Genomic DNA, 14,651 nt, shown 5'->3' with positions numbered 1-14,651 from the left:
ATTTATTTAAAAAAACAAATGTTTCACGTTTTCATTTGTTAAAGGAGAATAATGCAAAAGAACAGTGCACAGTTATAATTACAGCCGGTAGGTGGTGCTGTTGTCAAACGTCCACTGCCATTGCATCAGATCCTAAAAAAAAGCAGTTCCAAGCAAACCAATTGCTATTCTCAAATAGATCTTTTACTCCTCTTGGCATATCCCTTGATACATTGATACTCTGACAGCAATACTCCAAAGCAAAGACATTTCTGCAGATTAATTTCTTTCAGCAATGTATGATATGAATTAGGTACTACATAATCACCAACGAGATTATGTACTTTCTCCCCTACAAATTGCTAATGAATGTATTTCATGTCCAAACAAGCTTAATCCCTTCCCTCGTCCCCAATGTGAATCAGCACTGAGGAAATGTAAATAATTGATGCAATCTTTTCGGTGGACACAGCATAAATGTGTGTGATTAGGTGTAGTGTCATTCGCCCTTGCACTGAACAGTCTTTATTTGTACAGTGTGGCTACTGGTGACCTTTGAATATTAACGCTCCAAACGATTTGATGGGATTTGTACCTCAAGAGAAATGCATTGACAACCAAGCACATACCTTGTTAGATATTCCGAATAAATACCTTGGTTTTACACCTACTTGATTAAATAACCAATGTGGGTACAGTTATTAGAAAAAGGAGGAATTGGTCAGAGCTGGCACAAACTGATGAGAGAGAGAGAGAGAGAGAGAGAGAGAGAGAGAGAGAGAGAGAGAGAGAGAGAGAGAGAGAGAGAGAGAGAGAGAGAGAGAGAGAGAGAGAGAGAGAGAGAGAGAGAGAGAGAGAGAGAGAGAGAGAGAGAGAGAGAGAGAACTATACGAGCAAATCAAAACACAAGATTTATCAAAGAAAAATAATTATATTTCTTTCAGTGGTATTTGCTTTCTTTGCTGACTGAAACTCTTTTTTTAAAAATCAGCATTGTTTGTAATTAATTTGTACAAATAATGACATTCGAACCTGGAATTTTTTGGAGTCAAATTGTATCAAGGTATTTTGAGCCCTATATTGTCCAATATGAATAATTACATTATTATACACTGTTTATATGGCAGAAAGGTCTGCCTGGACTGTTGATGTTTACACCTTTTACATAGGCGAAGGTACAAAGATTAGAAATGCTCTTACATTGTTGCAGAATATTCATAACTCCATATAAAAATGCACAGCTTCAAGATCTTAATACAGAGACTCAAGTTCCATGTATTTGACATAAACGCTACCGGTGCGATTAAATGGTGCCAAATACATAGGAGGTAATGCTGATGCTAAAGAAAATAAACAAATAATGTCATTCCTTTCCATTAGATTTTTTTTTTATGACTATGTTACCCTTAGTTCCAGTAAAGTAACCCCCTATGAGTCCTTAAAAAAAGCTTTAAAAGTACTAATATCATTAACCAAATGAATATGAAATAGAGCTATCAGCCACCCTAATTCAAAAGATGACAATACAAAGTAAAGGAAGTACTTCTGCATAGAACAGGGATGAAATGTAGCCAGATATGCAGTTTTTTACAGTGGGCTAGTATTGGATTGGTATTGTTTGTTGAGCCATCAAAGGAATATTCCATGAGCAACGTGTGTAAATAAAACTGTCATTAGCAGATTAAGTAGCCTTAATATATAATGAAGGAGTGTGAGCCACATGGATGAGTGTCATCATCAGAACTTAACTCTGTGCACATGTCAAACAAACCGAACAAGAGGAACTTTGCCCCTTGAACTCCGTAGAATAAATAAACTCACATCTCACCTAAGGGTGATTCATATTTATATTCCACCAAAAAGATCTGAGTTACAGCCGATCTGAGATAACTTGCATCATAAAATCTACAAAGTCCTGAGGGTGTTTCCTATAGCTAAGTGCAATGTCTGGACAAGAAGTAATACGTCTATTAGTGTTGGAAATATATATAGTATTGTTAATTCATCATGCTGTCAACAATTCAAAGTCAAATTTGCTTCAAAGGTGAGTATTTAATTTATTATTATTAATAATAATAATAATAATTTAAAAAGTATAATAATACATAAATAAAGTTTACATTGTTGTTGTTTTTTTTTAACAAATAAGGAAGCAAAGTGCCACTATCAAGAAACACACAACAATATATGTGTCTATCTATACTGCACTGTTTTTTTTTTTTATTGTTTTCTTCGGCATCAAATAATGAAACATGCAACTTTATTACAAAATGTGGAGCCTTTTCTGATCTTAGAATGTATACATCTCACTGGCAAACACTTTCTATACCACCCTCACCGCTGCTGTGGCCCTTTGAATGAAAGCTCATCTCCAGTACACTCCGGTATCCCAACAGTTAAAGGGAAGACGAGCTATAGCATGAAAAGGTAAAAGCTATTGAGCAAAAGGGGTCTTTAACTACTGTATGTGGTTTTGTGAAAGGGAAAGAATGGATCAATGGGATCAATAGGGAAGGCTTCCCTGGCCCTGCATAAAACAGTAACGGGTTTCTTTTCACTGGTTTAACTTTCCTCTTTGACAAATGCAAATCAATGGATGTGTGTTTACACCAGACTTTGCAACAGCCCAGCCCTCACATTCCCACCACAACTCATGCTGCTCACAGCCTCTTGTACACTTTCATAATGCATCCAAGGGCTTTGGGTGCGCTACAGCAGGGGGTGGCCAACCCCACACCACAAGGACCACCAGCAGGTCCGATTTAAAGGATACCCCTGCTTCAGCACACGAATTGAGCCACCTGTGCTGAAGCAGGGATAGCCTTAAAAATCTGACCTGTTGGTGGTGGCCCTTGAGTACTGGAGTTGGCCACCCCCTGCACTACAGGGTGTTGGTGTTGTAACCATCAGATGCTATTCACTTTAAGCAGAGATGCCACGGAATAACACGCGAATAACACGCGAATAACTGCCCCAAGGAGCGTGCAAGCGAAAATCCCAGGATATTTGGCTCGGGAAAGATAACCTGTGCTGCTGGTAACAGGCACTGGCTAATTAATCCCTACAATGCTGCTCATTCTGCCTACAGGGCTTCACGGTAGGATTGTGTATGGTATGATGAACTAGGGAAAGGAGCTCAGATCTCCCACTTCAAAGACCATTACCTTAACAATGAGGTGACACCCCATCACTGCACGCATTACCGTGGGGTGCAAAGTGTGCGTGTTGTGGATAGTGTGCTAATGAATCCTCCCGGGTAAGGGAAGGGGACAATGAATACTAGATACAATAGGAACGAAGTTGCTTTATTTGCTAATTCTGCATGTTGCTCCCCAGTGTTAGCGTTGCCAGCAAACTCACCAGGAAGACAACACAACGCCTCACTATTAGTCTGTATTTCTCTCCGAGGAGAAAATATCTATATTTGATTAGGAAAGACAAAGTCCAGCCCTGTTTAAATTCTCTTACAGGTTTGTCTGCATAACCTACACAAAGTCAGCTTTTACCATGAGCTAACACCACACACCGACACACACACACACACACACATATATATATACACACATACATACATATAATGCTACTACAACAAATAACAATAATGCATACATTACTAGAAACATCGTATACAGCATATGTCCGCAATTAAGTAAAGCGGTGCGTGTGTGTGTGTGTGTGTGTGTGTGTGTGTGTGTGTGTGTGTGTGTGTGTGTGTGTGTGTGTGTGTGTGTGTGTGGTGTGTGTGTGTGTGTGTGTGTGTGTGTGTGTGTGTGTGTGGTGTGTGTGTGTGTGTGTGTGTGTGAGAGCAATTTACCTGGATCCCGTATTAAAAAAGTGTGTATCCATGTTTGTATTTTTTTTTTTGTTTAGCTATGTTTACCTTTATCACATATTGAAATAAAACAGACACACACACACGTGAGTGTGTGTATATGTGCGGACTATTTTTCAATGTTACAGTGCAAATCACTCTGCAAATCACTCTGCCCGAAAAAAATAAAAAAAAATAAAAGTACACGTATTTTTTATAGGAGCAAAATTAATTTTGTGTCATAATATGAATGATACAATACAATGATGAATGTTGCTATTTGCATTTAACAACATAAACACCAATAGCACAAATTGAGAAACAAATCGCAGGCATGTGTGTGTGTGTGTGTGTGTGTGTGTGTGTGTGTGTGTGTGTGTGTGTGTGTGTGTGTGTGTGTGTGTGTGTGTGTGTGTGTGTGTGTGTGTGTGTGTGTGTGTGTGTGTGTGTGTGTGTGTGTGTGTGATCCCACAAAAAGATCAAGCACAATTAATTTCTCATTTTTTTAGATAACCTAACTCATTGAGTGCTAAGCGATGCGTTGCCGTTCCTTTGGCACTGAAGTGGGTTAACTGGAAATGAAAGTCAGTAACCAATCAGAGCACCCACAATATATTAATATATGACAACAAAACACTGCAATCTTGTAAAAATCAGAATCCACACTGCAGTAGTGTATGTATTAGGTCTGCACACGGTAAATATATATTCATCCATTAGATCTGTATACACTATGTTAACCAACAGGGATAGAAAATTGCATGTCATTCATTTACCATATATTAATTTATAATACATGTATTTACCATACATGTATTTACCATACATTCATTTACCATACATTTATAGATAATACATGTATTTACCATACATTTATAGATAATACATGTATTTACCATACATTCATGTATAATACATTAATGTACAATACATTAATTTACCATATATTAATTTATAATACATTCAGTTACCATACATTCATGTATAATACATTTATTTACCATACATTCATAGATAATACATTTATTTACCATACATTAATGTACAATACATTAATTTACCATACATTTATTTACCATATATTCATTTATAATACATTCAGTTACCATACATTCATGTATAATACATTTATTTACCATACATTCATTTACCATACATTCATAGATAATACATTTATTTACCATACATTAATGTACAATACATTAATTTACCATACATTCATGTATAATACATTCAGTTACCATACATTCATGTACAATACATATTACAATTGATATATATTCCTATTACATGTATCACGTGTTACACACATGGCAGGGAATATTCCGGATCCTAGTCACATTAGTGTTGCATGTACAAGTGAATCGATGAGATAGCACACAGCTCCTCAATGTGTTAACTCCTTCAGTGCCAGAGAGGGTCAGCAAAGATTAGGATGACGTCAAACGCGTATTGCAGATGTAAAGAATGACTATAATTGTTTATCTGTATTGTTCAATCTCTGTACAATCTGTGCTGAATAAATAATAATAACAACAAATACAACCATAAAGCACATCATGAGTTGGGTTACCTTAGCAATCAATGTTTTGCCCCTAACACGGCTGGCAGGCGCTGGGTTAGATATATGGACTGCAGCAATGTATCCCGCAGGACAGGAGTCCCACGGTGGGTAATATGTTACAGAAAGTTTCCCCTAGGTACAACATTTACTTCCAGAACAACACAAACAAAGCCACTGTTTTAGGATTTAAAAAAACATTAGTTAAGCCGTGTATTTTACAGTGTATTTTACAAGTCAGTATAGATATACAGACACCTTTCTTTCAGGCTCATTATTGGAGACAGACCTAATACACTGTAATCATATCACTAACACATTATTTATAACACATTTATTATTATACTTCTCGGTGCACTGTCTTCTATATATATATATATATATATATATATATATATATATATATATATATATATATATATATATATATATATATATATATATATATATATATATATATATATATATATATATATATATATATATATATATATATATTATATATATATTTATATATAGATAGATAGATAGATCTCTCTCTCTCTCTCTCTCTCTCCTCTCTCTCTCTCTCTCTCTCTTATCTATATATATATATATATATATATATATATATATATAAAAATTTTAATTTGGAAGTTCATTCAATTCACCAGTAAATCAGCTAAAATGAAACTTACTACATACAATTCATGACATTTTTATCAGAATTTTGCCAGTCGAAATTCGTTGCTTTTTAATGACCTATTCATCAAATAAATCACCTTATGGTAAAAAACAAACAAACAAACAAACAAGGCTCTGAAAAAACACAATTTCTTTCTTACACACTGTCTTACGTGGGATCATCAATGTGTGTTATAACTGCGATGTATCCTCCTACTAATGATAACATTCGTCTTGCCAAGGTTTACCAACATGCGAATATTCGTCTACAATGGAGCAAGTGGAAACGAGCATAGGGCTGTGTGTTCTTTCACCCACACCCCCTGGGTCATGTGTAGCAGTTCTGTGTGTTACTGGCCAAGAGCAACCGTGAATGGTGGGGAGAGGGAGAAAGTGCCCCGTTGTAGCCATTATCTCCAGTAATCTGCTTATTCAACGTTTTAGGGAAGGAGAATACAAGATGCCCTGGGACAGAAAAGAGAACAGGAGAGAGCTATATAATGGGGGGGAGGGGAGAGACAGGGGAGGTGATGGTGAGCAGTCTGCTGGGAAGCCCAAGCTCCTTCTCTTTACTGGAAACAAGTCAGATCAGTTTCCAGATCAATTGAATCTGGGTCCACACGGTTATGTTATTGTTAAGCAGCATTAATGCTCTTTTAATCTTCCAAACATCATCAGGATCGATTTGCTAAAATATACACGTGTGTGACATGAACGCATGATGGGGAATCTTAAATAGGGAAGGTATTTGGACATACCTGGGATCCCATGGATATCATTGCTATGGTTAGGCTGGTTTTTTTTTTGAGGGTGGGAGGGGTGAGGGGGGGGGGGGGGGGTCCCTTCTCTATATTGCCTGTGCTCTCAAAGACCCACTATTAATGCATATTAGGAAGGTGTTATTGATTCATATGGGAATTGAAATGGTAGGGACAAGTGATGAGTCGCTCAATTATTTATGCAATCCCTCAACCACGCAGAAATATTTTAGTTATCTACAAATGCTGCTGTAGAAGTATTAGACATAGCTAACTTTTCCTGCACAAAACAGTACGGGTTTTATCCATGTGAATCTATTATTTATTCTATTGTGAGGCTAAATCAGATTACTGTGGCTTTGCTGCGCTAAATTCAGTTTTCATTTGTGATTTGTGGTACGGTATTTAATACAAAAAAATAAAATCTTATAAGCCTGTATGATTAATAATGACATTTAAGTCAATTCTACATGTGGTAAACACACATTTATTCCTGCCTATATTTATACATAATCACAATCTCAGTCCATTTATTGCCTGAATCCTGGGAAGTTAATTTGGGAGGTGTTATATTTATCGCAAAGGAAATTGAATTGGTTCTTGACGTTGTATATAATGGCTCAATCTCATGCATTGCAGCAGGAGCAGAACATTTACACATTCTGGTGTTATGTGCATAATCTTGTGAAATACACATTAATAGGATAAACTGCTGTTAATTAAATACAAGTAATATACACCACACATAACTTAAACTAGACACTTACACAATGTCCTTTTGGGGATGCGGTGGGACTTGAATGGGTTGACAAGGAGGGGCTTTCATTGAGAGCAATGAGGTTTTAGTCCTTACATTTTAGGTTGAGTAGATTGTGCCACTAACAGGACATTGAACTGCAAATCCACTCACAGGACATTGCACTGCAAATCCACTCACAGGACATTGCACTGCAAATCCACTCACAGGACATTGCACTGCAAATCCACTCACAGGACATTGCACTGCAAATCCACTAACAGGACATTGTACTGCAAATCCACTAACAGGACATTGCACTGCAAATCCACTCACAGGACATTGCACTGCAAATCCACTAACAGGACATTGCACTGCAAATCCACTCACAGGACATTGCACTGCAAATCCACTCACAGGACATTGTACTGCAAATCCACTAACAGGACATTGCACTGCAAATCCACTCACAGGACATTGCACTGCAAATCCACTCACAGGACATTGTACTGCAAATCCACTAACAGGACATTGTACTGCAAATCCACTCACAGGACATTGTACTGCAAATCCACTAACAGGACATTGCACTGCAAATCCACTCACAGGACATTGTACTGCAAATCCACTAACAGGACATTGCACTGCAAATCCACTCACAGGACATTGCACTGCAAATCCACTAACAGGACACTGTACTGCAAATCCACTAACAGGACATTGCACTGCAAATCCACTCACAGGACATTGTACTGCAAATCCACTAACAGGACATTGTACTGCAAATCCATTCACAGGACATTGCACTGCAAATCCACTCACAGGACATTGCACTGCAAATCCACTCACAGGACATTGTACTGCAAATACACTCACAGGACATTGTACTGCAAATCCACTAACAGGACATTGCACTGCAAATCCACTCACAGGACATTGTACTGCAAATCCACTAACAGAACATTGTACTGCAAATCCACTAACAGGACATTGCACTGCAAATCCACTCACAGGACATTGCACTGCAAATCCACTAACAGGACATTGCACTGCAAATCCACTCACAGGACATTGTACTGCAAATCCACTAACAGGACATTGCACTGCAAATCCACTAACAGGACATTGCACTGCAAATCCATTCACAGGACATTGCACTGCAAATCCACTCACAGGACATTGTACTGCAAATCCACTAACAGGACATTGTACTGCAAATCCACTAACAGGACATTGTACTGCAAATCCACTAACAGGACATTGCACTGCAAATCCACTAACAGGACATTGTAGGTTCAGTGTTTGTATGGACACCATCAAAATAAATCCAGAAGTGAAGAAACAAGATGCATCGTAATATCATGGCAGCTTGTAGATGACTCGATAATGAACTAGATATTCAACAGATCACACTAAGAATAATCAATAACAACGCAGTCAAAATATATTGGCAAATACAAACTAGTAGTAAAGGATTTGAGGGGAGAAATGCAGTACAAAAATAGCCCCTGCATAAGAAAAATCCATGGGCATATATATGTATATATATATACATATACACACATACATTGTTATGAAAATGCATATCACTTTCTGTGTATTAATACGTGCATAGAAAATATGCATGCTATCTATATACTCCAGATGGAAGAATAAAAAAAAAAAGGTTGTTTTGGGGACCTTAGACTCATTCTAGCTGCCACACATAGGGACAGAACAAAAGAAATGCAAAATAAATGCACAAGACAACTCAGCCTCTAAACCTCTTTCACCTTGAAAGAGTCTCAAAGCTTGGGAGACTTACAGTGGAGGGTTTGATATGGAAACCCCAGACTCCAGGTTTGTGCCTGTTTAACCCAAAGCAAAGTGACGCTGCTCTCTCCAATTCTGGGTCGTGGAGAGATTCCTATCAATAATTCATAGAGATGGCTTCTACTCTCCTTTTCTCCATTCCCTGTAGCTATACACTCAGCACATATAATACCGTACTCACCCAGTCGCCACTTCCCTGGATATATTTTTCTCCATTCCCTGTAGCTATACACTCAGCACATATACACCTTACTCACCCAGTCCCCACTTCCCTGGATATTTCCATACACTATATGAAAGTAATGAAAGTAATTTGCTTATAGCCAACCCCCTGCTAAGAAGCTCACACACTCGTGTCTCCACTCCCCTCCTTCTAGAGTGTAAGCTATTGGGGCAGACCTCCTTCCTATTGTCTCAGTTTGTCTTCACATACATGTACTCTGTTGTCATACAATGTTACAGTCCTCCCTCCTACATTGTACTGCGCTGTGGGAAATGTTGGTGCCATACAAATCAAATCTAACAACATTAATAATATTAATAATAATCACCCCTTCTGCATTAATGACCATGGAAAACGGTAACATGCCTTTATCAAACAATAACTCGAATAGAGAGTATGTGTCTCACCTGAATACATGTATATGTAGCCACTGCATGATCACAGCATGGGAGCTGTGTTCACCCTTTGATGTCACTGTCCCAACTAACACTGTACTTCTAATTCTAAGAATTAGTTCTGTAAACATTCAACCACTGGTTGAAACATTGCCAGTATGTAAAATCGCAATTTTCATGTAGTATTTTGGCTCCCCCCCAAAAAGTTCGATTTACCCCAAATGCTTAAAATCAAAAGCAAATAGTAGTCCCAATACTGCGATGACTTTATACGTGACCAGAATACAGTAATTTAGTTTCCCCTTGCAATTGAAGGGCTTTCCCTCATAGGCCAATAATTAAGTGCAAAAAGGAAAGCTATTCTGTATTGTATGTTCAAATTGCATAGCTAGAAAGTGTGCCTGGCCCCTATCTGTATGCAAGAGCAGACGCAAGGCGCTGCAAGCAACACAAAGCCTGTACACAGTACCTTGTGTAAATGGTATTGTTAAATAAATGTGTCCCCCACAATATAGGCACTGCATCGTTAAAACCTAAATTCTTACATTTTTTTTTAATAAAGTGACATAGTGAAATCCCTGTCTGAATTGTAAATATGGGAAACCCAGTTAAAATGGCGAGCTACACATAATGATTTAAACGGTGCTTTTTTTTAATCCAATCAATAATCAATACTATAAAATAATGATTTGATCAGATGGAGACAATTGAGGCTGATGGTACATTGCGAGGGCGAGTGTGTAAATGTGTGCATGTTAGGGAAACGATTGTATGTCGCAGTCCCTGACTTTAATGTTAACGTTTGGGCTGTGACATTGTGCAATAATGACAATATTAAAGCCGTGACATCTATTGTGTTAAAGCGTTAATTCATTGATCAAACAATTAATCTAGATGTTGCATTTTACTTTTCCTCCCCAAATTATCCACAACATATTTTATTTGAAGACTAGGATGTTAAAGGTATATTTATATTCGAGGTATATACATAATTTCCATGTGTCTTCAAAATACATCCAGAATCCCTATTGTAACTGCCCTGTATGCTTATAATTGGTATTAATTATACTTATACTGTAGTACTATGTAATACTTACTAACATATAACTGCACATACTAACGTGTATATCAGGAAATGGAAATTTATTTTGCACATTCCTTTCATTTTTCTATAGTACTATCCATGCAACCCCAGAACAATAGACAGGTGTAGTTCCTGTTCTGACCGCTAGAGGAGGCACATCAGTTCACAATAAAAGGAACAATCTACTGTATCCGAAAATCAATTGTTTGCTCTGGGATTTTTCAGGTTTCTGCAAACCGGTTCTGTTTTCCAGTACAAAGAAACATATATGGTCTATTACAAAGGTATAGAAGTGCAACGGTAATTTAACAGCACACACACGGTTTGTATATAATTTACTTTTCTATTTGCAGAAATCCAGAATACAGTCCCCAATGATATCAATGCCATACATGTACTAATACATTGCATAAACACCGTGACACAGTAGTATGTCTTTGTGAAAAAATTGTATTTCACAAAGCTGAAGCCGTTTACAGGGGCTGTTGTTTTACAATGGCAATGTAATACTGCCTTGTATACTACATAGTAATAATCATCCTGAAGTGGAATGGCAAAAGAATGTGGTAAACCGAAAAAAAGATGAAAACATATTACATTTAAGCATGACATTTGCTGTCAACGCAAGGCAAGTGTATGCCCCTATATGATACATTTGACATCAGCCAAGGCCATTATTTCATGTGCATCTCAGTGCAGGAATACCTCTTACACGTAGAGCATGAACATTTCACAACATAGAAAACCAATGTAGTCTGACTCACATTATACACATTGGATTTGGTCAGGAAAAAGCCCATGTATGTCAAGGACACTGCCATTGTCCAGCAATAACTCACCTGCAAGCCTCAGTGCTGACATTCTCTGGAACTCAGGCTCTTGCAGCCATTTCCACATCCGCCTGAAGGTCTCCCTGCCAGATTTCAGTTTACTCCAAGGTTTGGGGTTTCTTAGAAGGTCTGAAAGAGTTCCCTGTGAGCGGCACAGCACTCTCTGGGCAAAGATCGCCTGGGGAATGCTGTATCGCTTCAGCTCCGCAGTGATCCTTTGTGCCACTTCTTTGGTGTTGATCTCTTCCAACTGGCCCGAGTTGTTGAGCTGAGATCCCGAGGAGGAGGAGGGCGGCCTTTCCCGGCTGGAGGCCAACATGGGCCCGTGAGATTGAGCATGTCCAGGGTGACCAGGGTGATGCATTCCGTTAATGTGGGACATCATGGCCCCAGGAGGGGTGCCAAGACCCCTGGAGAGGTGCTGATCCCCCCTTGCCAGCATGGCAGAGTGGGCATCAAAGTTTGGACTGAGCATTTTGTCGTGGCCAGGAGGTCCATAGTTATGGAGGCTCTGCTGCGTGTTGTGGATGGATCCCAACCCATTCCCCAACGGGGTGCCTGCCAAGGGGGACAGGTTCTGACCCATCCCTGTCATATCCTTGTAGGGGCTGTAGAGGTTGTTCATGGCTGGCAGCCCCCTCTCATCCCTCATGAGGGTGAAGCTCCCACTGACATTGCCAGACAGGCGCTGGTGGTGGTGGTGATGGTGGTGATGTGGGTGGTGGTGATGGAATTTGTCAGCCACGGTGGAGATGGGTGGCAGGGGCTGGAGTGGCGTCAAAGTGGTGTAGGTGCTGCTCATGCCCATCCCGGGGGGCGACGAGTCGCAGGGCATGCTCATGGCGTGGTGGAGAGGGATGGACAGCTCCGGCCGGTAATCCCCAGCCCCGTCCAGGATGGAAGCCATGCTGGACACCATGGCGGACCGGGAAGATGGCGAGGCCAGGTCCTGGTGGTGGTGGATCCTCAGCGGTCCCGCGCCGCCCCCGCCACCCCGGTGGTGGTGGGGGCTATGGTGGTTGACCATCAGGTCATGGTCATGGCTGGTCCCACCATGCAGACCCCCAATGCTGTCCATTGTCATCTCCTGGTTCATGGCGCAGGCATCCAGATCTTTGGTTAGGCATCTAAAGGCGTTGTAGGCGGACTTCATTCAGTCCATGGGTGTCTTGTACATGGGGGTAAATGAGTGTGGGGGGGGGGGGCGGGTGTGTGGGGGTCTGTTAAGGCCTCTCGGTTGCTTGTGGGGGGTCTGGGTGAGTGTGGGGGGCAGGGGGGGAGAGTGTGTGTGTGCTGGTTACCGAGCTCTCTCAGCCGGGCCCGCGCCGCTCCTCGCCATGTCCTAGCCCTTCTCCTCCTCTCGCGTCTTCTGCTTGTCAGGCTCAGCCCGGAGCTGTCCAGAATGAGGTTTGCTGAAGGCGCAGCCTAACCTGCTGCGGGGAGCGTGCGCTGTGCTTGGGCCGGACCAGCGGCTTCCTCCGATTGGTTGATTGGGCGCTCCCCCCGGAGCTTGTCTGTGCCCAATCCCACACACGAGGAGGCGGGGCTTCGGCATTTCAAGGTTGGTAGAGCTTCACCTCCACATTTCTCCAGTGCAAAGGGAAGACTAGTTAAAGAGGCAGTGTCCCCCTTTCTTTTATTTTTTTTAAATTTTTTTTATTACTTAAGCTTTTATTGATCATTTTTCAGGAATAAGGGTAGGGGGTACATAAAAGAAATAGGGGGAGGGGAGAACATTGGTACATATAATCTGGAAGGATCATATTTGGGGAGGTATTGGAGTCCCCCTTTCCTATAGGAAAGTGATCATAATAATTAAAATAATAATTTAACAAAAATGCAGGGGTTATGTTCAACATTGTGTTTAAGGCAAACATTAATTTGTTGAAATGCACCTATTAAAATAGACCGTGTGTTTTTGTAGTACGTTTACTTTTGAGCCTGTTCTCAGATGGGGATTTAATTGATGTGAAATAGTGTTGAACATGAAAACCTGGCATCAATACATTTGATATTTTGCAAGACCCATAAAGAAGTTAGTTGTATGCACACAATATATTGTAAGTGTCATGGCAGCAAACAAGTTTCACGTTCATTGGTAAAAAACAAACAAACATAATTTTAATTTAATTTATTTATAAAATGTTTTACCAGGAAGTTATACATTGAGAGTTACCTCTCGTTTTCAAGTATGTCCTGGCCATATAGTTTAGATGACAAATAATACATGGTTACAAATACAGTTACATACGTGAACAGGGTATACATTATATACAAGACATTGCATGCACAGTATAAATTAGAATAAATGCAAAACAAAATCCCAATTGGGTTATGTAATAGACGTGGGGATGCATGAATAAAGTTTTTCTTTTTAATCAAAGCAAATACATCCTTAAAACACACCTCAATACAATGATTGTGTGTGAGTTTGTGTGCGAGTGTGAGTGTGAGTGTGTGTGTGTGTGTGTGTGTGTGTATATATATATATATATATATTTTTTTTTCCTGTTTATTTGAAGAGCTTCATAAATAAATAAATAAATAAAAAAAACAATACCTTCCAAAACATATTGTTCAGATTTTGAGAATATTTTACATGGCAAAGATTCAAAACCCAGGTAGGGAGGGGGGGGGGGGGGGCTAATTGGAAATCTTGGTGCATTTAGCAAATCTGTGGGGATCAGAGTGAGGACAATGGAAAATATTCTATATCTGAGGGCTTGAAAGTGACAGATTCTTGAGGTGCAGGTTGTTCTCTTTCTTATTCTGTAGATCTGAGCTGGCTGAGGTTGCGCA

The 14,651-nt window shown here is 39.6% G+C and overlaps 1 protein-coding gene across 2 annotated transcripts in view; it reads right to left on the bottom strand.

Moving 5' to 3' along the window:
- The window catches only part of ONECUT2 (one cut homeobox 2), a 72,279-nt gene extending 59,033 nt beyond the window's left edge, over nucleotides 1–13,246 (bottom strand). For both annotated transcript variants that reach the window (XM_075586975.1, XM_075586983.1), the window contains exon 1: nucleotides 11,862–13,246. In XM_075586975.1, coding sequence (XP_075443090.1) covers nucleotides 11,862–13,005 — 1,144 coding nt within the window. In that variant the 5' untranslated portion in view covers nucleotides 13,006–13,246. The remainder of the gene's footprint in view (nucleotides 1–11,861) is intronic.
- Nucleotides 13,247–14,651: the final 1,405 nt, after the last annotated feature.

This window comes from Ascaphus truei, chromosome 1, assembly GCF_040206685.1.
Source record: "Ascaphus truei isolate aAscTru1 chromosome 1, aAscTru1.hap1, whole genome shotgun sequence".
Classification (NCBI taxonomy): Eukaryota; Metazoa; Chordata; class Amphibia; order Anura; family Ascaphidae; genus Ascaphus; species Ascaphus truei.
This window is presented reverse-complemented; position numbering and strand designations above follow the sequence as displayed.